This window comes from Lactuca serriola, chromosome 9, assembly GCF_051521515.1.
Source record: "Lactuca serriola cultivar US96UC23 chromosome 9, Lser_US96UC23_V15, whole genome shotgun sequence".
In the NCBI taxonomy this organism is placed as follows: domain Eukaryota; kingdom Viridiplantae; phylum Streptophyta; class Magnoliopsida; order Asterales; family Asteraceae; genus Lactuca; species Lactuca serriola.
In genome coordinates, this window is record NC_136416.1 from 6588870 (window position 1) to 6616268 (window position 27399).

At 36.0% G+C, this 27399-nt stretch overlaps 1 protein-coding gene across 1 annotated transcript; it reads left to right on the top strand.

Moving 5' to 3' along the window:
* Nucleotides 1–105: 105 nt before the first annotated feature.
* On the top strand, nucleotides 106–3148 carry LOC145075141 (putative indole-3-pyruvate monooxygenase YUCCA10). Its single transcript, XM_079021440.1, has 4 exons — nucleotides 106–810; nucleotides 1652–1885; nucleotides 2013–2141; nucleotides 2778–3148. The coding sequence occupies exons 1-4, from the start codon at nucleotides 175–177 to the stop codon at nucleotides 2946–2948; spliced, it is 1170 nt and encodes a 389-aa protein (XP_078877566.1). The 5' UTR covers nucleotides 106–174; the 3' UTR covers nucleotides 2949–3148.
* Nucleotides 3149–27399: the final 24251 nt, after the last annotated feature.

Below are 27399 nucleotides of genomic sequence, written 5' to 3' on the forward strand. Positions count from 1 at the left end.
CATGGTTCTCACTTATTTTTTAGTTCTCACAGGATCAAACTTTTATATATATATATATATATATATATATATATATATATATATATATATATATATATAGAGAGAGAGAGAGAGGCAGAGAGAGAGAGGGGCTTTGTTAGAAAGTCAAGATCCCCATCGATCGCCGGCAGGAAAATGAATAGCCGGGTTGAAGAAACGGTGGTGATCATCGTCGGTGCTGGTCCATCCGGCCTCGCCACTGCCGCTTGCCTGTACCAACTCTCAATTCCATACAGAATCCTTGAAAGGGAAGACTGTATTGCTTCATTATTCAACAAGAAGTCATACCATCGGCTTCACCTCCATTTAGCCAAAAAGTTCTGTCAGCTTCCTCACTTCCCTTTTCCTGAAACTTTTCCGACTTATGTCTCTAGAGCCGATTTCTTGAAATACTTGGACGATTACGCATCTCATTTCAATATTAAGCCTATCTTCGGGAACCTCGTGCAGTTTGCGAAGTACGACGAAGATAGAAAGAGATGGAATGTGGAGGCGAAGAGAATTGGTGGTCAGAATGCGGAGGAGGAGCTACGACGTTATGAGGGGAGGTTTTTGGTTGTGGCTACCGGAGAAACCAGCGATGTTTTTATACCGGAGGTGGAAGGTTTGAGTGAGTTTAAAGGTGAAGTTATTCATTCAACGGAATATAAATCCGGCGATGTATACGAAAAAAAGAAGGTTTTGGTCGTCGGAGCTGGAAATTCCGGCATGGAAATTGCACTTGATCTAGCTAACCATGGTGCAAAAACCTCCATTGTTGTCCGAAGTCCGGTAATTAATTATAAGCTTTTATTTATATTTACTGATTTTGTGAGGGAAAAAGCGTGTTTTAGTTTGAACATAATTTTGCAGAGTTTTAGTTTTTCGTTGCAAATACAGAACGTTGACTTTTTTGTTTAGTAATAGTCAAATCCGATTAAATAACAAGTAGATAATAATGGTGATTAGAATATACTTAGCTCAAGTTGACTTTTTAGGAGTTTGTTGTCCAATTGAATTTGTATACGATATCACAATAATTATATTATTACGGTTAATTATCCAACTTTTATTAAAAGGATTTACGAGATTATAAGCATAAAAGTACAATATTCCTCTAGCAACTTGTATTTGTTGCATCAATTTATATTATTACTAGTTGTGAGAACTATGTATTATATGGGTTAATTAAAAAAGAAAGTTATATACAAATGTCAAAATATTTGAAAACTATGAATTTATAAGAAATTAAGAAAAATAATGTATTATTATAATGAAAATGTTTTTTCTCTTTTAAATTTAAACAAATAATTTAAATAAATAAAGAAAAGAAACTAATGAACTTTAATTTTAGAAATTTTAAAATAAGAAAATAAGTCCACTAATAAAGTTGATATTCATTTATTACTACATTTATTGTAATTTTAACATTAAATTATTATTATGTGAAATTTATCAAAATAGAAAAACCAATAAAATGATATGTGGAAAAGAAATTAATTCAAAATAACTACAAAGTGACATTTGGCAAATTGAATGACAGTGTAACATTTGGCAAAAAAAACCTTCATTTATTAGAGTAGATTATATACAACAATGGTTTTTATATTGTACGTATATGTTGGTGGTGTAGATTCATATCGTGTCAAGATGGTCGGTAAATCTTGGATTGATGTTACTGAAGTTCGTACCGCTATATTTGGTGGATTCGTTGTTGGTATTGCTGAGTAAGTTAACGTATGGAGATCTAACAAAATACGGGATCCAAAGGCCGAAAGAAGGTCCTTTTTTTCTCAAAGTAAGAGATGGTAAATACCCTGTCATCAATGTTGGCACCTTCAAAAAGATAAAGTCCCGTGAGATACAGGTATGTATATGTATGGTTTCTTAATTTTCATAATTAACAAGTTACTATTAGTATATACTTATGTATGTGGTTGTTAACAACATGATTGATAGTGATTCAGTTCTAATTAGATGATGTAAACAAACAGGTATTGCCTGCTTTAAAAAGCATAACAGGTGGAGGAAATGAGGTTGTTTTTGAGAACGGGAAATGCCATCAATTTGATGTAATTTTGTTTGCTACTGGGTTTAAAAGATCAACCCATTTATGGCTTCAGGTAAATGGTCTTCCACTCCAGTCGCATATCCCAACAAAAGACCACTCACTAGTTACTAGTCACCCGTCACTTTCATATTTATAGCTTTATCATATAAGTTCACAACATAACAATTTTGTTAGGTTTATTTATCTTTGTTTCAATAAACTAACATAAATCATCAAATGGTGACAAAAATACAAAGAAAATGTGAATCATCTTAATCATGTCTTTATTGCTGCTGATATTTTATCAACTAGTTTGACTAAACTTTAATTAAAAGTCATATATTTAGTACAGTTATAAACTTATAACGACTTTAGTTAAAAGTCATATATTTAGTGGTTAAATGTAAGAAACATCATGTAATTCTATTTTATTTTTTTATTTTTTTTGTCGTAGGCGTCATATTTTCATATATTTTTTTATTACAAATTACAATTTTTTTTCATGATAAGGGATTTGGTTTAGAAAACTCTACACAATTATGACTTTGTATTTTAAGTTGTTTAAATATAGTAGTGAAAATTGCTATATTTTTGGTAATATTGCTATAATTGAATAAAATTTTTAAACTATAAACTTCTAATCGGAAAACTAAAAATAAGACACTACAACAAATTAATAAATAAGTTCTTTTGATTTTGAAAAATGCAGGGATATGATTGTCTTTTAAAGAAAGATGGACTACCAAAACTAATATTTCCAAACCATTGGAAAGGAGAGAATGGCCTTTATTGTGTTGGGCTTGCAAGACGAGGCCTATATGGAGCTGCCATGGATGCCCAAAATATAGCTGATCACATTTTTAATCTAATCTCAAAATAAAATCACTATCTTTGATTTAAAATTAAATGCATATTTTGATAGCTGGTTTTGTTTTATTATTGTTTAGTAAGACTTGTGTTTGTTTTTTTTTTATCTTAATTAAAATACGACTATGCATGTTGCATTTGTCTACATAAAACTCAAAATGATTTTGTTTTTTGATTTGACAATGTCACATATCTATCGTCTTTTTCTTTTTATATATCTTTTATACTAGAAATAACATTGTGATATTTGTTTGATAACAATGGTTTGAAGTTACATGTTGCTGCAGAAATTTAATCAATAAATTTTGTGATATAAATAAAGTGTAACTGTATGCAATTCAATCAAATAGTAAGCTAACAAAATATACCAATGTACCTTTAATTTTCTTTGTTTATAATAGAAAAATATACTTTAACTTAATTTTATTAAGATGTTATATTTTAGTGTTGTTTATCAATTCGATGTATTTGAAAAAATTACGAAATTATAGTAATATTAGGTGAATGCATGCGCCTCGCGTAAGAATAAAATTACTAGTTAAAATATCAAAAGATTATATGATATTCAAAATAACGCATGAGCGTTTGGTTCGTAGGTTGTTGTATGATTTAAAAGACAATTAAATTTAATTATTGAGGTTGAAATTTGAATTCAATATATATATATATATATATATATATATATATATATATATATATATATATATATATATATATTTTGTTAGAAATAAACTAATTTTCATTAAATATGAAATAATAATACTTTTACAGTATAATGTTGTTATTACAAATTTCCCATTTATTAGAAATTTAGAATGTTCAAAGTTGAAAATTTATATTAATTATAAATATTTAATGCAATTTATAAAATTAAATTAATGGCCTAGCGGTATGGAGTGACCATCTCATATGAGAGGTCTGGAGTTCAAGTCTCCGTGAAGACATAAATGGTTATTTAAGAGTATATTAGTTAGTTTGCCGTTAAAAAAAAGTATTATAATTCAAAAATAAATATTTATCTTAAACTTACACAATCTAAATGGTGTCTATGAATAAAATTATTTAATATTATTTAACTACTATTTAAATAAAAGAAAAACTAAATCTTTAATCATTGCAATTGCAACCATAAACACCGGTCATTATAACTATTTATCTTAAACCATTTAATTAATTATATTGAAGCTCCATCTTAATATTACAATTCGTTAACTTTCATATAAGGTTATTTATCATTAAAATACTATACATTAACTGAGTTTTTTTAACTTATAATAAATAATTGATATTTATGGTATCTAATTGAATAAATAAATTAAAAATATTATGTTATATATTATGTTAGACTTTCTTTGAATATTTATTAGTTTGGTTGTTGAAATAAATATAAATGATTAATTTTTATTTATACTTTTAGAGAATGAATAGTTAAATAAAGTGTTTAAAACATGGGTGGTTAGTTATTTAATTATCATCTAATATTTATTAGGTATTTGTTGTGTAAGTTCCTATTATTTAACTTTAACGCTTTGCTTTGTTTTTCTCTTTATATATATATATATATATATATATATATATATATATATATATATATATATATATATATATATATATACTAGTTTATAACCCGTGATCACCACGGTTATAAAATTAATTAAGCTTTCGTATTTAAAAATCAAAATTATTAATGAATTATTTTAAATAAATTATTACTTAAGAGATATTTTTTTAGTTATATAAAATTATAATCGTTGATTTAAATAAATACGTGGAGTTATATCATTTTATAATTTATATCAATTTTATTTTATTTTTTAATCTAATGTTATTAATTTAATATAATTAAAGGGATAAATTTTAAATTTTGAAATTTAAAATGAAGAATCAATTATTAATTTAATAAAATTAGAGTGGAAAATTTAAAATTTGAAATTTGAAATGAATAATTAATAGGTTGACAAGTGGCATGATAAATGATATATAACATTAATGAGGGGTTCTAATTGCATTACACTTGTTAATATGAGATTAAACATATTTTTTATTAAAATAGGGATATATATATATATATATATATATATATATATATATATATATATATATATAAAAGCAAATTCTGAATAAAGATTTATGTGTGTAATTTCTAAACTAATATAGATAAATGAAAAATAGTTAACGTATTCAATGATGTTTAATATAATCCATATACTTAGATTTTGAAATATAGTATCATTTTGCAATAAATAAATAAATAAAATATGAAGTAATCGAAAAGTTTTAAATTATATTTTAGAGTTTATATTGTTTTTAGACTAAAGTATAAATTGGTTCCTGAAAAAAAAAAATATATATGGATAGAGTGCGAAAACTTTCAATTTATATAAAATGTCCAAAATCATGAAATTTTTATGGTTTTAGTTAAAGGGAGACTTGAAATGATTATTTTTCTTTTTTTTATTTTACTATTTTTTCATATTATTTGTAATATTTTATTAATTAAAAATCAAACACAAAGAATTTGACTCAACCATCACCCCAACGGTACCCTCCTTTTCTCCCCCCCCCCCCCCCCCCCTCTCTCTCTCTCTCTCTCTCTCTATATATATATATATATATATATATATATATATATATATATATATGATGTTAGTCCTTCTAATCCACTACCGTCAGTATCGGCTCCTCCACACCATTAGTCCAACCATTACCCAAACGAGTGGAGTCGTTACCCTTCGACATATCACCACCATTTGTTCTTCGTCGGATGCATCAAAATCCTAGCATCACAATCACCAGTAACCCCAACGTCAGTAATCCTATCTCCTCCTTCATCGGTGCCATCTTTAGGCTTGCCAGATTCGACATCCCTTCTCATTATGATCTGAAAACCCTAACTCGACATTATCTCCCTTCATCTTTCTAAAAGCACGAAGGTTTTTCATATTCGCCATAAACATCATCAGAACCCTAGAAACATTGATCAAGAGATTTAGGGTTTTTAGATTTTGCTATAAACATCTTCGAATGCTTATAAACATCACCCTTTTAGGTTTGTCTTCTTTAGTAATGCATTAGTTCATATTTTGAATGTCTAGAGTTCAGATCCAGATATTTTCCTGTCTTTCCTTCACTTTCTCTCTTTATAACAGTAAGGTAGAAATGAACAACAGTGTAACATCCCAAAAATCATGAAAAAAAAATATTTTTAAAACCATCTCAAAATCCATAACCACACAAAACACAGTTTCCAAAACCATAAGTATAAATCAGAGTATCCCAAAATCATAAGTTAAATAAATATCCAGGATGATGTGCACAATCATTCCTTCGCCTTGATCCTGTCCTATTAAGTATATGAAACTATAAAATCAAGTTGTAAGCCAAAGCTTAGCGAGTTCCTCCAAAGCACCACACACAACAACATAATACTATGCACACAACCAGGTCTACAACACTATGTTGGACCGCCACCGAGACTTCAGCTACAAGCTAGACCGCTCCTGAGCCTACAACATAAGTTGGACCGTTCCCTTAGGCTTGCAGTATCAACCGGACTGCCCATGTATCTTGGACTTCAACTTAAAGCAAGACTACCTCAACCCCACGACATAATAACATGTTAACATATACAAATATAACCAATATCCAGAAAGTACATGTAATCATACAGATCTACCAGTCTAATATATCACCAGTGAATACATGTTATCATACAGATCTACCAGTCTAACATATAACCAGCATACCATCATCCTATATACCATGATCCAAAAACCTAGTGAGACAACATTGGTAACTTTGACCCACGATCATAGTCTCAAAAAAAAGTTGAACTGATCATTGCTCCAAACATTGCCTCTACATGTCGCATATATAATAATTAGGGGCCCATTCTCAATTTGTTATTCAAATTACCCCAAAATGACCTAAAGTCAAACTTGGTCAAAGTCAACGATCAAAAATCAAAGGTAAACTTGCAGACCTAGTATGTAACGCCCCGTTTATTAAATAAATAAATAAGTGAATAATATCCCCAAAAGCGGAATAGTGTAGCAAGAAGTTAGTTTTGGGAGTTAAAAAGGTTATAATTGGAAGTTTAGGGAGGTTAAAATGTAATTTTTGGATTATTCTGTAAAGAATTTTGGAGGTTGAGGGTTGTTTAGTAAATTATGGGCTTATTATGAAAAGGAATTATGGAAGAAGGGGCTAAATAGTAAATTCTGGACTTCATTTGAAAATAAATGTTGAGAGAGGGGCTACTTGGTAAATGTTGGACTTAATTTGTAAAGATTTTAAGAGGCAGGGTCCAAATGGTAATTTATGGGTTCATTTTGAAAGAAAAAGGGAAGGGAGGGGCTAAAATTGTCATTATGGATGTAAGTTTGGGGGATCGGGGTATATAACCCGTCACCCTTCCCGCTTCAAACCCTAACCCTAAAGGAAGTGCCAGCTGCCACCCTCTCCACCCTTATGTCTCCCCATCGGCGCCGCCACCATGCTATTCTGATCAACCACCGACGACAAGGACCACCGAAGCCACCCGCCGTGCCTCATCCTATTGACCAGGAGATTCGTTGGTGACCAAATTCGGATTATGGAATGTCGAGATGAAGGCTGGAACGACTAGGTTGTTGTCGCCGCTGCACTCCCACTGTTGAGGACTGAGCCGCCGTCGGACGCCGCTGTGGTAATCGCCATTACTTCGGTTCAGCGTTCCGTCACCTCCTTCCCACTGTTACATCGCCGCAAACGGTCTTCTCCCCTCCCCTGCATTTTGTTCGTCGTCATTCGCCGACTGCCCCTCTGCAGTCGCAATCTATCGTTGACGTTCACCATCCCGCGTCACCACCGCCATTGTGCGCCATCAGGTGGGTGGTTGGATCCCATTGCAAACAAGAAACCGTGCGTGTGTGCTTTTCTGTTGAGTGCGTGTGGTGTGGTTTGCTTGGTCAGAAAACGAGAACAGCCACCACCACCATCATGAGGTGGTGGCTGCCACCACATGTTTCCGCCGGCCACTATAAGGTGGATGTGTGTGTGTGTGTTAGCTTAGTGTATGTGTGTTAATGGGGTTTTTGTGTTGTATGATGTAATCGATAAAGGAATAATGGAAATAAATCTCATAACCACCACCGTGAGGTGGTGGCTGCCGCTACCGGCCGCCGTGTCGGGTGGCGGTGTGCTTCGTTTGCATTTGGACCTCGTTTGGGATGTTTGGACAAAGGGACTAAAACCCTAATGGGCCCAATAAATACCTAATAGACCTAAAAGCCCAAACATGTGACTAATGGGCCTAGTGAAACCCTAATGGGCCTAATGGACCTTAATTGATCAAAATACCTCACTATTGGGCTAAGATGGGGTTGGAAACCCTAGTTAGGGTTTAGGGAACCCTAGTTAGGGTTTATTGGATTTATGGGCTTGGACTAATAGGGACCCACATTTGGGCCATCAGAATGGGAATTGTGTATAAAGCCCAATCTCACCATTCGATTTATTTAGAAGAGTGATGGACTTAATGGATTAAGTCCTTAATGGGTTAAGTGAGAAACACTTAACCCTAGTTGTCATTTTATGTGAAACTCTAATTTTAGGAATTTGATCGGGACCCGCACTTGAATTATTCACTAAACTCAATATGTTAATTAATAATCATTGCAATCAACCTAAGTCAATATTGGACTTAATGGATTAAGTCCTTAATGGGTTAAGTAGGAAAACTTAACCCTAATCATCATTTTATGTGAAAACCCTAATTTCACTTGGGCCTTAAGTTAGGCCTTGCCATTGGGCTTTGGTAATTGGATTATTAATGGGCCATCTAGGAATAATATTATGGACTAGAATATGTTGATGGGCTTAGGGTAAGGCCCATATGAGGGTTTGGGCCTAATTTTCTATAGATGGGCCATAGTTTGGGCCTTAATGGTTATATGATATTGGGCCATTAGAATGTCAAATGTTGGATTGGAATAAATGATTGGGCATTAGAGTGAGACCATGTAAAGGTTTGGGCCTAATTTGGAAAATTGGGCCATATGTTGGGCTTTGACTCATAGTTGATTGTTAGGCCTTTGGATTGGGCCTTGGGCTTGGATCAAGCTAAGATTGGGGTAGAGCAGTCTTTTACCCCAAGAATGGACTTATGGTTATGTATTGGAACTCAATTATTAATTGGGTGTTATTTTGATGTTGACAGTTAGATAATTTTATTTGTGATAATTATCTGGTATGCTCTTGTCTGTTATGTTTGTGTGCTAGGATGCTATGTGATACATGTTAGTAGTATTAGGGGTGACATAGTCCCCAGATACCGGTTGAAAGATACCGAAAGGGTCATCTGAAACCATGTATGCCTAGCAGTATGTTTATGTTATTTTATTATGTGGTAGTGGTTGGGGTGAAATAGTCCCCGTTATCCGGTTGAAACAGACCGAAGGGGAGGCCAGCACCCAAATATGTTAGGCAGTTTTCCGGTTGAAATAGACCGAAGGGGAGGCCAACACCCAGATATGCTAGGCAGTTATTAGGTTGAATGAGACCGAAGGGGAGGCCAACACCCAAATATGCTAGGCAGATATCCAGTTGAAATAGACCGAAGGGGAGGCCGACACCCAGATATGTCTGGCAGTATGTGTTATGTATGGTTTTTGGTATGATGGGGGAACTCACTAAGCTTTGTGCTTACGGTTTTCATTTTTGGTTTCAGGTACTTCGTTTTCAAAGGAAATGAGTCGGCTTGATCGCAGCGCGTCACACTATATTTCCGCATATGAGATCTTGGGGATTACACTCTGATATTGTTTTATTATAACATGTTTTGATTTTTTTTTTTTTTTGACATGAGATGTTATTATGGATGTTTTATTACTTATGGTTTTATAATAACTTAATTAAAAACGAAATTTTCAACCTTAAATTTTGGGATGTTACATAGTATGCCCTGTGTAAAGCATCGATTGGCTTTTATGGGAAAACACAGAGCTACGCAAGACCGGTCCATTGATTTTGAGAGCCCTGTGCAGAAAGTAAAATATGGGCCCCCAAATATATTGTAGCACCTGGTTCCTGGTACGTACTCCATGTGATTAATATTTTAATTTTATGCCTTTTTGCCTTGGACTAGGCGAGTTGAAGGACCAACTCGCCGAGTAGGAGCGGGATAAGGCGCGGGGTTTGAACCTTGTACTCGGCGAGTCGGTCCCCGGACTCGGCGAGTAGACCCTGTTCGGACAAAAACCCTAATCCGGGCATTTGCACCCTATTTAAACGCTCTAACCTGGCCTCCTTAGTCCCTAACACTTCCAGAGAACTGTAGAAAGAAACCCTAGCCCCCATATTGTTCTTGAGAGTGATTTTGGCTTTGTGGAGAAGGTTTGGAGCTTAGAGGAAGGAAGAGGAGGTTGAAGTGTGCAGGGAGGGGAGGTAGATCCGGAATCTACACTATGAGAAGCTTCCATTCAGGTAGAAAAGTTCTTACCTTGATCGTTAGTTCATTAGATCCCCTTTTTGTCCCAAATTAGTGGTTTCAAGCCCTAAAACCTCAAATTCCATGTAATTATGCTTTAAGTTTTGAAAGGACTTTAGATTGGGATCTTATGGACGTCCTAGAAGTATAAAGTGTCTGTGGTTGGAGTTATTGAGGTCCCTATTGAGTGTATGACCCCTTAAAGAGCTTGGATTTGCCTTCTTGAGCTTATAGGGCCATGCATGCACGTAAAGTTTGCAACTTTACGTGATAAGCATGCCCTAGGAGCATAGATCTATGGGTTAGAAGCGTTGCATGTCTCAGTTTTGGTCTGTATGGGAAGTGGGACGAAGGGACTCGGCGAGTCCCAAAGTGGAACTCGGTGAGTTCTATGAAGATGGTCTTAGACTCGACGAGTTGGATGAACAACTCGGCGAGTCCTATGAAGATTGCCTGGAGCTCGCCGAGTTGTTCTTCAAACTCGGCGAGTCATATGAACTTTCACTGAGTAAGAGGGGTTTAAGTGTTGAAGGTCCAACCCTTCGTATCTGCACGCGGGATTAGCGGTGTAACGTAGTCCCAAAACCCCAAATCCTCTTGCGGGATGTTCTGGTGAGGATTGGAAGCGAGTAGGAGATATGCTCGTGGAACTCGGCGAGTTGCTCTCGGACTCGGCGAGTCGGATCACCATTCGGTTCCATAGTCCCGAGTAGCGAGTCAAGGGTGACTCGGTGAGTGGAAAGAGGGACTTGGCGAGTAGGACCGGGTTAGTAGGAGAAGGACTCGGCAAGTCTGTGCCACGACTCGGTGAGTCCAGTCAACTGGAAGTTAACTTTGACCAAGGAGTTAACCTTGGACCAGGGATGGGTCAGTCAATTGGCCTAAGGGTATTTATGAGTGGCTAATATATGTTTGTGGGTTTGTAGTTGGAGGATTTACCGGTGCAATAGCCAGACGTCGAGCAGTCAGACTTTCGGTAGCTACTCTTCGAGGTGAGTTTCCTTCCAGTAGTAACGGGTCTAAGGCACCAAGGTTGGCCCGTATAAACAATGTGCTAGTATTGGAGTGTGGGCAGAGCCCATATCTCATGGTTGATTTTGATGATGATATATGCCAGTATGATAGATTTGTCTATACTCGTTGTCTGTGTGATACTTGTATGTTATGGATTAGCAGCTGAGTGTGGGCGAGGCCCGTATCTCTCTGATAATGGAGTGTGGGCGAGGCCCATATCTCTCAAGATAAGGGAGTGTGGGCGAGGCCCGTATCTCACAGCTAACGGAGTGTGGGCGAGGCCCGTATCTTCACGAGTGTGGGTGAGGCTCGTATCTCCTAGTTGTTCATTGTATGTTTTTATGGTATGAGGTATTATGGGGGAACTCACTAAGATTCGTGCTTACAGTTTTCAGTTTTGATTTCAGGTACCTCTTCTTCGAAGGGGAAGGAGCTAGCGCGGTAGCGGCCCATCACACACATGCCTCGTATTCCGCACTATGAGATCTTCCTGGGGATTTGTACTCTGACATTATTATGTTTTTGAAAATGTTTTCCAGACATGTGATATCTTTTATAAAATGTTATGATCGGTGAACGCTTTTATTTCTAATGCTTCACTAAGTATATGTTTTAAAAATGAAATTTTTGGCTCGTATTTTTGGGACGTTACATATATATATTTGTTATATAACAAAATTAATTAATAGTAAGATAAGTCGATAATTTTTATAAAAATAATCAAAACAAAAGAACGTCAGCTTTATGAGGCATGAATTTGATTTCTGAATTGGCCGAAGAAAATATTAAAGTAAAACGACAAAAATACGCAAAACTGACGAAAAAGAAAGTTATAGGGTTTAATGGACCAATGAACTCCAATTATACTCCATTAACGCATGGAGGGGCATTAGTATTACACTTAAGTATTACACATAAGGGGTCATTACCAAAATTGAAAAACAAAATCATATAAAGTTAATTTATATATATATATATATATATATATATATATATATATATATATATATATATATATATATATATATATATATGGGACGGTTCACTTGAGATTAAAAAAAAAATAAGAGATCTTGAAATTCAACCTTAGCCACATATTTATTATTTGTCGATCTAACGCTCTAGCGTACCGGCAACAGTAGAGTATGACTAATCAGGGATGGAGCCAGGATTCTAGAATAAGGGGGCACTAGTATTACACTTAAGTATTACACATAAGGGGTCATTACCAAAATTGAAAAACAAAATCATATAAAGTTAATTTATATATATATATATATATATATATATATATATATATATATATATATATATGACGGTTCACTTGAGATTAAAAAAAATAAGAGATCTTGATATTCAACCTTAGCCACATATTTCTTATTTGTCGATCTAACGCTCTAGCGTACCGACAACAGTAGGGTATGTCTAATCAGGGGTAGAGCCATGATTCTATAATGAGGGGGGTTTATATCGTAATAAGAATATTAAATTATTTTCTATATCCGAATAAAATAAAACGCTCTGCAAATCGTCTAAACAAGAACATCAATAGCTTAAAATTGAAGTCGGTTCTTCGGGATCACGAATCAAAGATTCTAATATACATCTCTTCAATTTAGCATATTATTTTTTTGAGATTCAACATCAATTAGCCCGTTACAAGACCCAACGAATATATCAACTATTACAAAATCTATTTATAAACACTAATAAAAGTAAATGGTGTAATATATAGAAAAATTAAAATAGACGAGAAATAATTTTTTAATTGAAACATCATTAATGAAAAATACAATAAAAAGGCCCAAGGAGTAAATCAACTAATTGGTAGTTGCAAGATCTATTTATGAACAATAATAAAAATAAATGGGATAATATATAGGAAAATTAAAATAAGTGGGGAGTTGATGCCGTGAGATTTTAGCCAACTCAGTTCTTTGCATAATTGTCATGGGTTTATTATTTTTCCATATAATAATAATTTAATTTTTAAAATTGATTGGAAGGGGCTCTAACAACAAACGTCAGATAAAAGATTACTGCATGGACTATTTTATATATATATATATATATATATATATATATATATATATATATATATATATATATATATATATATATATATATATATATATATATATATATTATAATTGAAGTTATAAAAGATATTGGAGGGGGCAAAGCATCCAACAACCCCCTCATTATCTCCGCCCGTGTGTCTAATTATAAATGATTATACATATATCTATGTTCATAGATTGATTAATCATATATGATTATGACAGTTAGTAGCAAAAGAGGTGGTGATGACAGAGGTGGTGGTGATATAAGTGACGAAGGTGACAGTAGTGGGGTCGTATGGTGTTATGGGTGGTGGTAGTGGTGGTGGCGGTGGCGGTTGTGGTGGTGGTGATGGTGGCGGAGGAGAAAGGAACGGATGACGCTATATAATCATTTATGATTATAACATGTCTGTCTCGCCGGTACGCCGGAGGGTTAGTGCGACAGATATTAAATATGTGGCTGAGGTTGAATCTTAATATCTCTATTTTATTTTTAATCTCAACGGAACCTATATATATATATATATATATATATATATATATATATATATATATATATATATATATATATATATATATATATATATATATATATATATATATATATATATGGTTGGGTTCATGTGAGACAAGATGATTTTGTGAGACGAGGGGACCAATTGAATACTATTGATTTAGAAAAGAAAAAAATAAAACGTTGAGATTAAAACAGAAAATTTGATGGAGGCGGTGGCAAAATTGAAATTATCTTGAAATCCATGCTTAATTGAAATACACGGAGGGGTAGAGTTGTACTTTTCACTCAATAGATTAGATCCGGTCACTTTACCATTCACTTCCTTCTTCTCCCCAATTTTTTTGAGTTCGTTAATATCCTTATCCCCTTCAAATTCTTCTCGATCAAAATCATTCATCAATCTTCATTCCATAGCTTTTCAACAAAATCCCCTAATAATTGCACTCATCATCAAGAAAATGAATGGATCAGTACTCAGAAAACCCCTAGCATCGAAAAACCATAGGATTGAAAAACGCTAGCCTCTTATTCGAGTTTTAGCTGCAAAAAACATTAGAAATCGCAGCTTCATCATAAACTATCGATGGTTCAACTGAATCATATTCATATTCCAGGTATTTTAAAATATAATTTGATTTAGGTGTTATTTTGATTGATTGATTTGAGGATCTGGTGAAAAACCATAGCCTCTTATTCGAGTTTTAGCAGTGAAAAACACTAGAAATCACACATTCATCATATATTATCGATGGTTCAACAAAATCATAGTCAGAATGCATGTATTTTAAATATAATTTGATTTTAGGTGTTATTTTGTTTGATTAATTTTTATGGTCTGGTGAAAGTTAAGTAATTTTGTGCTAGATAACTTAATATTATACATATTATGATTAGATAAGTCAGATCTTGCTTCCTTTTTAGATTTTGGATGTTCATTTGTTAGAAACTACTTTCTTTAAACCTTTCACTATGAGATAATGTGAAATATTATGAAATTATGTGTCACATTACAGCTTTAAACATTATGATTATGTTGGAAACAACTTTCTTGTATCATCTTTGTTAAATGATGTGTAGTATCTGATCTTATACATTCTTGTTTTACTAGAAACAACGTTGCTTTGAACCTTTTTATGAAGTATTGTGATAGTACTTGGTTAATGATGAAGCAATTCCATATATTCTGAATTTATGTGTCATATTCTGATTTAAAATATGTAATATTCTAAGTATTTTGATTAGTTTTGAGTTTAAATGAAATTTTGTTGATTAATTAAATAATGTAGTACGCATACATTGAAATAAGATTTAATACATAAATATCTTGGGATTCTGATTTAACACAATTTCTTATTCCGTGTCATTTGGATTTTCAACTTTGTGATTATGATTCTGAAACCATATCAAATTTCAGGTCATCAACAATTCCTAAATAAAAGAAACTAATGCTTATTATTCTAGCAAATGGCTTATTCTACATAATTGGATTCAAATTTTGCATCTAGAGTTAATCTCTTTACTGTTTTATCTTAGAATGTGATTTTGAGTTAATGTGTTATAATCGTGGAATTTATTTCTCTGCATGATTTTGAGTTAATGTATACACCTATGAAATATTCTATAAAACTATATGTTCTAATTATAGTATAGTTTTCAGTCAAAATAATGAAACAATGTCATATATTCTGAAATTATATGTCATATTTTGATTAAAAGTATGTAATATTCTAAGTATTATGATTAGTAAAACTTGAGTTCTAATGTTATTCTGTTGATTAATTAGATAATGTAGTACACATACATTAAAATAAGGGTTAATACATAAAAATTCTAGGCACTCCGATTTAACACAATTTTTTATTCCTTCTCATTTGGGTTTTCAACCTTGTGATTCTGATTCTGAAATCAGATCAAGTTTCAGATCATCAACCATTCCTAAATTAAAGAAACTGAAGCTTGTTATTCTAGCAAATGGTTTATTATACACAATCAGATTTAAATTTTGCATCTAGAGTTATTATAGGTAACGTATAATACTATAGTATTTTCACGGTTTTATCTTAGCATGTGATTTTGAGTTAATGTGTTGTAATCATCGAATTTATCTTTCTTTATGATTTTGTATTAATGTATTCATCTATGAAATAATCTATAGAACTTTATATTCTGATTATACTATTGATTTTAGTCAAAATCATTATGTATCTTCCACCATGTATTCTAATTGAGATATTTTACTATAGAGTTATCTCTAAAAGTCATAATATAATGAAATATAGTATTATACAACATGTCATTTAAACCTTGATTTATGTAAAATATGTGAAATCATCAACATATTTGCATCTAGATCTTAACTCTATAGGTAACTCAAAACTGTCATGATTATAGATTTTGAGTTATTATGAAAACTCAAAATAAAAAAAAAGTGTTATAATATCCACACTAGTTGTTTATGATTTCATTAGACTTTTTAATTTATTACTTTTATGCTAAAAAATTTAGAATAAAATTTTGTTGTTAATTATTTTATAATGTTACAAATTTTTTATGTTTGTAATTAATTGAATGTAGTTTGTATATTATGGATATTTTGTTCTGATAAATATTTGATTACATTGATTTTACTTTTCATGATACAAGCAAACTAAATGCTAACCTACATATGCACTAATTGAACAATCTATGGAGGTTGCAAAATATAATTGAGGAAAGCATCTTAACATGATGAAAGAAGGGATGCAAAGGGAATGAGGATTGTTGATCGATTTGATAAAATATTTGCAAGAGTTTAATCGTTATTATGAGTATTATTCTCTTTATATGTTGGCTATATTTTATGTATTTTGAAAATTATGTATGGTTGAATGTTTGATAAACAATAGTTATGGTTTGAGGGTTTGAAGATAAGTGAAAGTTTAATAAAACAATATTTTGGTTGGACAATAGTTATATGTTAAAGAATAATACATGTAATGTAATGATATATGATGTTGATAATATAATAAAATAATATTCTTTGTTTATTTGTTAAATAAATTAATTAATTTACATGAAAAAATTATGTATATAGAATATTCTTATATAATAATGTTATATGTTGTATGTTTTCGAATAATGTTGTGGGTTTTCGATTGAAAAATTGATTTGTTACATGAAAACAATATGCACATATAGAATATTTGTCACACCCCAAAACCAAGAACGGCAGAAACGTTCTGGGGCGGAGGACGTCATGTACATTATCACAACAATGTAAAATAGTAAACAAGCAACAACATCATCCATTGCATTAATAATATAATTATTATACAAGTGTGTTCTGTCAAATTTTGATAAACACTAAAGCATAAATCAAAATGAAAGATGAGTCTTCAACGAGCTCCATCTTCCCTAATCCTTGCATCGGTACCTGTCTATGATGACCCGAGGATACAAGTAATTTTGAAAGCGAGTATTAGCTTTAAAGCTGGTGAGATCATAAGTATTTTAGTGTCTTAATTTGTATGTAAGAATTTGTAAGTAAATGAATTGTAAGTATTGTAAATGTATATGGACTGTAAATGTAAAAATGTTTGTAAAACAACTGGAAACGTTTGAAAAACCCTAGAAATCCCTATGATTCCTACTATTATATAAAGTGTGTCTTCTACCAAGACCTAACTGTTCTCAATGTAGTCTTCTACCAAGACTTAACTGTTCTAAATGTTCGTTTCATGTAAAAGTGTGTAATTTTCCCAAGTGTAACTATCATTAACAAAGTATAGTTTTTACATTTAAAGTTTAAGTGAAAAGATCACTAAATATATGTACATGGAAAATTAATGTAGTACTAAAATGTAGCACTATAAGAACTACTGTTGTACTAACTACCTTAAACCGGATTTATTTTAAGGCATCATGTGATTAATTGTACCATACTATCGACTGGTAACAACGACATACGAATGGTCGTAAAACGGAATGACGTTTGGCACCCGCAGACCTGCAGGTCCGGCTGTAGCTAGCAGCAAGGTGTAGGATAGTCAATCCAGTATAGATCTATACGCAAACTCACGCTCTCCCTCCAAGAGAATTCTGGCTACAACTCGGGCCATGACATTTAAGGCATGCTCCAATACAGTGGATCACAATTGTTAACGTATTCATATATATGTAATGTAATGAACTGTTCTAGCTGTAATGTATGTGCTCTCTACCTAGCAAGTATAGTAATGTACTCGTTCTAGTATCGTTGTATATGTTCTCTTCCTAGTATAGTTGTATATGTTCTGCTCTAGTATAGCTGTATATGTTCTTCTCTAGTATAGTTGTATATGTTCTTCTCTAGTATGGTTGTATATGTTCTCATAGTAGTAAGTATTGACTCATGAATGAACTGACTCATAGTATGATATTGTGTTCTAGTAATAGTTCTAGTATCTTCCTAAACTACCCATATGGTAGTTTACTAGTAATCTAACCGGTACGTATGGACATGGATGTATACCCTTGCTACCCAAGGGCATTGGATGAACTGGAAGGAAATTTATGACTATATATGTACATATGCTATATAACTAATATTTAAACGACCTTCGGACGAGTACCCGATATCCCACCAGACCACATCTCAAGCGCGAAAAGGAAATAGGGTGGATAACCTTCCTAAGTCTTTTAAACATTTCTTATATAACTATACATATAGAGGCATGCAATTTATAATATAAAAGCATAAATAAGTTTTGTAAAATCTTTGAACATAATTATTATCTTAAGAAAAGATTGACTTGATGTCAATCTATAAAACGGTTTGAAGGCATGGGTTTGATAAAACAGTTTGTATAAAGAAACATTTGTTTGAAACACAATTGTAAATAAGTTTGAAATGTAATATACCGAGTAAAATGAACAGTTTAATAAGGAGTTTTAAACACATGAAGTGTTTATGAAAAACATTTGAAGGAAACTGTTTGGTAAAACGGCTAATGAGTATTAAATCATTTGAATGCTGCTTATTAATCACATGTGATTGATATAATAAGTAGCATGATTCTACTTGTATCCCCCCATAAAACATTTAAAAATAGTTAAAACATTGATTAAGGGGTATGAACTCACCTGTTGTGGGTGATACGGATGAACTGAAGAGGTAGGACTGCTAGGTGTCAAGTGAAGTCTTGAACACACTCTATGATCCTAGTTAACATATAATTTCACATATATGTAACAAATTAGTCTATAAACAACTAATAAACAAGTCAATACACCCTAGGACATGCTAAACACCTTTATCAAGTGTTATTAGCCTCTAGGATTGCATCTAAGTGTTTGTAGGGGAAGCTATTGTGTGTAGGGCTCAAGGAAAACTCCACCATGAAGTTCACGGCCCTAATAACACTACCAAATGAGTTTACGGTCGTAAACTCATGAGTTTACGTCTGTGAACTCATACCTATGTGTCTATTTGATGTTTGATGCTCTATAAGGCCCTAATAAGCATTTCTACTTAATGGCTTGGTCTATGGAAGAGTTTAGGGCATAATATAACTCCTTTTAGGATTTTACGGCCCTAGGACCATATTCCCTTGGATATTACGGCCGTAATCTCCCTTGGGAGGATGTTTATGGTGTTTTCAAGTCCTTAAATTAAGTAGGAACTAAACTAGGCTATTGTACAAGGCTTAAGAAGAGTTTATGGCACCATTTGGCACCATTTTATGGTGTTCACGACCCTAGAACCTTTTGTGCCGTGAACACCTTACTCTTGGTGTTCTAAGTGTGTTAGCTAGTCCTAAACTCATTTAGGTACATGCCCAAATTAGTCTCTTGGCTTAAGGAAGGTTTTAAGGGCATTTTGGCACTTAAACATGGAGTTCACGGCCCTGGAACACCCTTGGCCGTGAACTCACTTTTCATCCTTGATTTTTAATTGTTTTGGTGTTCTAACATGTAATGGTATTCCCTATGTTGAGTTCTAAGGCTTTGAGGGGCATTGGGACACTTTGGGCCCTTAAAATGGAGTTTACTCTCCGCGTGTTCTTGGGCGGTAAACTCCCAAATCTTGGGGTCTTGATCCGATTTTGATGTTTTCTAGTCATATACACACTAGCATACAAGCCTAAGGTAGTTACCTAACATGGGGAAAAGACTAGGTAGCATTTAAGCCACATATAGGAGTTTACTCTCCAAGAACGTTCTTGGGCGGTAAACTCCCGAATCTCACAGATTTGCTATGTAATCTAAGTTATTAAGCACATTATAAACATTATAAGACAACTAGAGAAGTGTACTCATGATTTGGGGATAAAAACCCGAAGATCCGTGAGAGAGAAAATGGCTTTTCTCTAGTTGGAAATGTAACTAATGACATAGCTACCTGAACCTCATCCAACTTCCTGAACCTCAATAATCGGCGAAAACTCTGCCCTGAACCTGGCCGAGAAATCGCTCCAAGTCATCGCGTCCAACGTGGCATCATCCCCCAAAGCATGACCAATCTCCTCCCACCAATCCCTCGCTCTGTCCTTCAGAAGACAGGAGGCGAGTCTAACCTTGTCCCCCTCGGGACACTTGCTCGTACGAAAAGCGTTGACAACATCAGCCAACCATCTGCTGCTAGCAATGGGGTCCCTAGCCCCATGATAATCTGGTGCCCCACAGGCTCTGAACTCTCGAAATGTCAAGGTACGTGCTCCCATCAATGCCATCATCTCAGTACGGAAGGCTCCCAGCCTCTCATCCAAAATCTCCAGTATGCCCTCCTTGACCGTGCCAAAGACACAGGAGTCTGAGCTAAAATATTGCGCGTAACCTCAGCTGATATCAACTCTCTCATCCGCTCCTCGAGCTGCTCGGTCCCTGAACCCGAGCCTGATCCCTCTCCGGCGCCTGATCCGCCCGTTGGTCTCTCTCGCAATGTCACCATGCTAAAAATATACCACAACCACTATCAGAATACTCATCACTCATACGAGACCAAACATGCCCTACCAGGTTCCCGGTCTTGTCTCTGCCCTTCCCGAATCGAGTACGGATCCTCTGCTTTCAGTAGTACGGGCCCATACTACCTTCCACATCTATCCGTACTTTCCTCAGGAATTGCTTTGACTCCACCAGGTCCCTTATCCACTAATACTGCTCCCAACACTATCTCATCCTAGGCTTACCCTAGGGAAACCTCTGACTCAACTCAAACCAGTCCTCATCTGCTGAAGGTCTCCTTGTGATGCCAATTAGCCATCACCTAGATACCATCACATACGACGAGGCTCAGATAATCCTTCATGTGAAATAAAGGAGTAGTTGGCTCCAGAATCAAACAATATATGAGCAGGTAATTCGTTTACGAGAAAGGTACCTGAAGCGACATCAGCTTCATCCTTCGCAGCCTCAAGTGTCATCTGGAAGGCTCTCGCCTTCGGCTTTGGTGGAATGTTGGGCCTAGCTGCCTCCTTCTTCTTCGGACAGTCTTTCAAAATATGCCCCTCTTCATTGCAACCAAAACACATCCTTTTGTTGTTCGGACATTCATTGGCAAAATGTCCAACCTTTCCACACTTGTAGCAGGTCACATCCTCGCTACATTTCCCAAAGTGCTTTTTCTTACACTTATCACACCACTTTGCTTCGCCTCCTTTTCCTCCAAACTTTTTCGAATCAGATTTCGAAAATTTTCCTTTCTTACCGGAACCAGATGTTCCTTCAAACTTTCTTTTCTCACCAACATCAGCCTTGTCGGTGGTTCTCCCCTTGATCATGTTCTCCACAGACTTGGCAGCCCAGATAGCTGCCTCTAGAGTAAGTGCCTGACGTACTGGCACCTCGTACTCCCATGGAAGTCCCTTCGCATACCGATCCACCTTTGTCAACTCGTCTGGAACGATACGTAAGGCAAACTCCATCTTATCGGTGAAGTTATTGGTGTGCTCATCAACTGACATGCTACCTTTCGTCAATGTCAAAAACTTATTCTCCAACTCCAACAGATTTTGAGCCGAGCAGAACTTGCGCTTAAACTGCACCAAGAACTCTGCCCATGACAATTGCAGTGGCTCGTTAGGGCTCAAAGTCTTCCCTAGAGTGTTCCACCAACGAACAGCTCCACCTCGGAATTGACGCACGACATAGATAGTCTGCAATTTACCTCTGCAGCCACAAGTCATGAAGGCTAGCTCCATTTCGGAGATCCAATCCATAACCCCAATCGGATCCTCCTTTCCATTGAAGGTCGATGGTTTGCAAGTCAAAAAGTCCTTGTACTTGCATCCCATTCCATCATTCCTTCCTTCATGGTTATCTTGCCTAACTATTGGTGGGTTGGCTTGACCAATAGACCCATTGAAGTTTCCACCTTCCGAGTGCCCTTCATTCAGTTCAGGCTCTTCCACACGAATCGACAGTTCTTCACGATTTTGTTGAAGCAACCGTCTAGTTTCATCCATCTGACGATCCAACATCGTCTGAATCATCAATTGCACACCAGCCATGGTTATTGGCTCAGGTGCTGCTGCTACGACAGGTATTGGCTCAATCACTGGTGGTTGATTCCTGTTTTCGTCAGCATTTCCAACTCCACTTCTTGTTCTCACCATTTTGATCTACACCGAATAAGGTGAAATTAGATCCTCAATCATGATAGATATTCAAATCATCCTTATCACTCCGAAACGTTTACATGCTAGTTCTAATATCGTAGACGTACGCTTAGAATCCTACACACATAAGGTTTCTAGATCCGGTCGGCAACAGACCATAGATCCGAACAAATAATATCATATATGGCAACATATAACATTTAGCACATAAAGCATTTTAGGCAACTTTCCTAAAATAAACTAGTGCTCGTGTCTAAATCACAACAGACACACATCTCAAAACTTCACTTAGCATTCTAAGTTTAAGTCTAGAAATCCTACAAATTCCTAGTTCGCTTAAACTAATGCTCTGATACCAACTGTGACATCCCCAAAATCTCGGCCAGAAAAGACCGATTTTCATTTATGCTTTTAAATATTTTCAGAGTAAATCCTTTTGATTTGAAAGAGTTGCGAAATTTGTTCCCAAAAACAAAACATGATAAAACATTGTTTACCGAAGCATTTCATAAAAGAAATGTATTTTCATTATAATCAAAACTCGGGGTGTCATGTTCCGATACAGACCAATAAGCATAAACGAATACATTACAAGTCATATAACAAATATAAACATATGCAGACTTGTAAACAAAACAACTTGATGGTTCATCCATCTCATGCCCTTCCGCCACTACCTGTAATACAATTTAAAACTGAGTGGGTCAGGCTTGGGAGCCTGGTGAGCATATAGGGTTTTCAACCCACAATAAATATCATATTTAATTTTCACCAACCAACAATAACCCAATTACCCATTCCCGTTATTCTCACTTTAATGTCCCTAAAACAACTAACATAAGGGACCTAGTCTAAGAATATTTCATCGGGGCGACAACACATGCTTCGGGGGTACCTCAGCAATATAAGTCAAATAAGGCAACCATGAGGGGGATGGAGTACAGCGAATGAACACCCAAGTTCATTAACACCTACAGGTGGCGAACCTGCTAATGTTTCCACAAGATTGTCTAGAATAGCCAGTGGTCGTCATCTAAACTCCGCTAGATGACTCAATCAAACAACAACGAGGCCTCTCGTTTGTTTATTACACACCAACTGTCTACCCATGTTCTACCCAACATATTAGTAGATAAAAATATACATTTGTATACATAGTTTAAAGAAAACCTGTATAGCATGCTTTAATCAACACATATATATCACATAACAGACGAGGCACACACACACATAACACATATCTCATAAAGAAATAAGCAGATCTATAAGATAGAAGAGAGTGAATACACATTCACACATAACACAACCAAATATATACACATAGCACGTATTTTTATATAAAATACTTCGTATTATTGTATTAGAAAGAAATAACTACACACTCACACTTATAAACAACAATACTCTTAATACACTCGAACCAAACTCGTATTATTATTGTGTTTATGAAAGGTAGTATACACTCACCTGATCAGAAGATGATCGGACAGCACTACGACTTGCAGAAGTAGTAATCCTCAGCAGATCTGGAAGATCTCTTCAAAAATCGAACTTCTCGCGGGCAGAGCTTCGGCTCGGGAACCGCACTTCTCGGGATCTTTGGGGTCTCGGGACTTGCCTCGGGGCTAGAGTATGATACCGGGGCTTCGGGGTATCTTCGGCACGAAAAACGATGCAAAAGACTAGAGAGAAGAGAAGAAATGAACAAGAAATATGGCTGTCTTCGGATCCCTTTATATAGAGGCTGGAGCCTCGGAGTACGCGGGGCGTACTGCAGTACGTAGCGCGTACTGCTTCCGAAATCGTCACTGCATGCGTCATCCGAAGTGTCGACACTATGCTGAGTACGCGGTAGCGTACCCTCATACGCGGGGCGTACTCCGGATCACACCGGTGACTCGCCTTCGGATAATACCTCCGATTTTGATTTAAATTTAATTACTAAATGATTAATAAACTTCGGAAATTCATAACTTCTTCATACGAACTCCGTTTTCGACGTTCTTTATATCCACGGAAAGGTGAGACCACGCTCTACGACTTTCGTTTAGACTCCGTCGGCTAATTTTGACTTTATTTTTATTAATTATTTTTAATAGGCCGCGACAGAAACTTTCGTTATAAATTCATAACTTCTTCGTTTGACGTCCGTTCTCGCCTAACTTTTTATCGTTTCGATACCAACAATGAGATCTTCGATTCTCATTTAGATTGCTTCGGCTAAAAACCGCTCGATCTCAAATCGAGTATTTCAGGGTGTATACCGCTAAGCCGGAACTTCGATAAATCATAACTTCCTCATACGAAGTCAGATCTGGGCGTTCTATATATATTCGGAAACCTCGTTTCGACTACTACAACATTAACCAAAGATATTAAGTTTATTTTACACTTAAATTTTGACGCTTATTTTTATTCTTAATTAATCAAACCACCTAATTAAGCAATTAAGCACAAAACACATAATACTCAAATAATACAATCTTATTATTATTTCAAAACGAGTTACAAAGGTTAACCTAGACTATTACATTGCTAAAAGTGGCAAGCCCGGAAACACAGGCGTTACACATACCATGCTAAACCACTTACTTCACATCCTGGGCCACGCCCGCTATCCTGGGCCTCGCCCTCTACTTCGGGCCTCGCCCGTTACAACGGCCCCGCCGCTCCAGGCCCCGCCTGGCTTCGAGCCCCGCTCGGATACAGATCTGTTTCACTTAGGCCTCGCCTGTCACAGGGCCTCGCCCACTAACATATAATATCACATAAACATATCACATAACATTACATAAACTAAACATATACTGACAACTCTTGCTCTAAGGCCTCACCTATCTCTGGGCCCCGCCCGTGTCCTGCTACTGATGAGTCATGGAACCTCGTCCATACTCCTGCTGATAGTGAGATACGGGCCCAGCCCACCCTCACTCCTTTCCTAACTTGGGCCTCGCCCCTGCTCTGCTGCTATTGAGATGTGGAACACCATCCACACTCCGCTATTGGTGATATACGGGACCTCGCCCTCACTCACCTCCCTACCAGGCACATACAAGTATCACACAGACAACAAGTATAAACTATCACATAAACCGCTCCTTGGGCACCCACCCTCTATCATTGGACCTCGTCCGAATATCATACTAGCATACTGTGCCTAGGGCTAACCCCCGGGTCTTTTACTCATAATTACATGGGCCGACATTGTGGCCGTAGACCCATTCATACAAAGGGAAAATCACCTGATACTGCTGAACTCCTGCTGCTAACCCCCTTGACCGCTACCTGACCACTGACTCCGAACTGCTGCTCCGCTAGCTCCCCGAGCTACCAATATCAACATAACACTTAGTCTAACTGACCTTCAAAGGTCAACCAAGTCAACTCCGGTCAAAGTCAACGTCCTGGTCAAAGTCAACCTTCCAGGTCAACCCTACTCGTCGAGTCACCCTACTGACTCGCCGAGTTCATAAGTCCAGAGTTCTTCCACTCGCGACTCTACTCGCTGAGTCAGCCACTGACTCGTCGAGTCTACTGATTCCCGATTCCTGTCCTGTCCAACTCACTGAGTCCTGGCTCGACTCGCTGACTCGAGACTTAACTCGAAGGGTTTGGGACCACGCGACCTGACTCGTCGAGTCTACGAACAGACTCACCGAGCACACACAATCTTCATCCAACTCGCCGAGTTCATGCCTATCTTCATCCGACTCAACGAGTTGTTCATCCCACTCGTCGAGTTCCTCCTCATCTTCAAGCTACTCGCCGAGTCCACTCGAAGGACTCGCCGAGTCCAATAAGATCCACTTACATGCAGAGGACTTCCGAGTCATGCATGAACTCCAAACTGTAGATCTACCCTTCCCAAGCCCATTCCCCACGTAAAGTTGCAAACTTTACGTGTAGAGAGGGAGATCTAGGCAAAATGCACTAATAACTAGGGTTTAAGACCAAGAGGATCCAAAATCCACCCAATGGCTGATACTTTACGAGATTCTAAACCAACACAAGCATGGATCTGAGGTAGCAACCTCAGATCTGGACCTCAAGCTCAAGATTGATCTTAAACATGGCTTAAAAGCCCCAAAACTCATAACCAAAGAAGATCTAAAGGAGGGAAACGAATTAATACCTTCCAATGCTCTGAAATGTTCCCCAAACTTCAGATCCAAAGACACTCCTTGATGCTTCAAAGATTCCCACTCCTTCTTCTTCTTTAAAACCACTCAAAAATGGCTAAAAGCTTGAATGAACACAATGGAGGCTTAGGGTGCGGCGTTCTGGGTGTGAGAGGCAGTAAAGGAGCCCTAGGAAGAAGATTGAGACGTTTAAATAGGCTCCAAGCCCCGGATTTAGGGTTTTCCTCGCACAGACCAGACTCGCCCAGTCCACTTGGCCGACTCGCCGAGCTGGTCACTTACTCCTCGACCCGGATCCCGCTCCGACTCGCCGAGTCCTTCCTTGGACTCGTCGAGTCCCTCCTAAATTTAGGGTTTCCTTTACTTTCAAAATCTTGGGTGTTACATCATGTGTCATGATCTGGTTGTGACATTACTAATATCAAGTGGTGAAAGATAGCATCTGGAATGTCTGAAAAGTTTACAACACGAAAACATTCATTATATGTACTATGATGCATTTTTTAAGCGATGTTTGTTTTGTGGATTCCGGTGGAATTGGAATATAAAATTCTTTTCCATGGCATCCAAATGGACAAAATTAATTTCCACTGGGATCCTTTAGGTTGTATGTTTGATGGATTTCATTCATAAAGTTGGATGGAAGGAATTCATTTTTATTCTCTTTTTTTTTTCTTAAAAAAAATA

Excerpts from the sequence above, each read along its gene's own strand:
- LOC145075141 (XM_079021440.1), top strand. The coding sequence starts at position 175 with ATGAATAGCCGGGTTGAAGAAACGGTGGTGATCATCGTCGGTGCTGGT. Across the intron at positions 1,886-2,012 it reads TAAAGTCCCGTGAGATACAG|GTATTGCCTGCTTTAAAAAG; the intron begins GTATGTATATGT and ends GTAAACAAACAG. Across the intron at positions 2,142-2,777 it reads CAACCCATTTATGGCTTCAG|GGATATGATTGTCTTTTAAA; the intron begins GTAAATGGTCTT and ends TGAAAAATGCAG.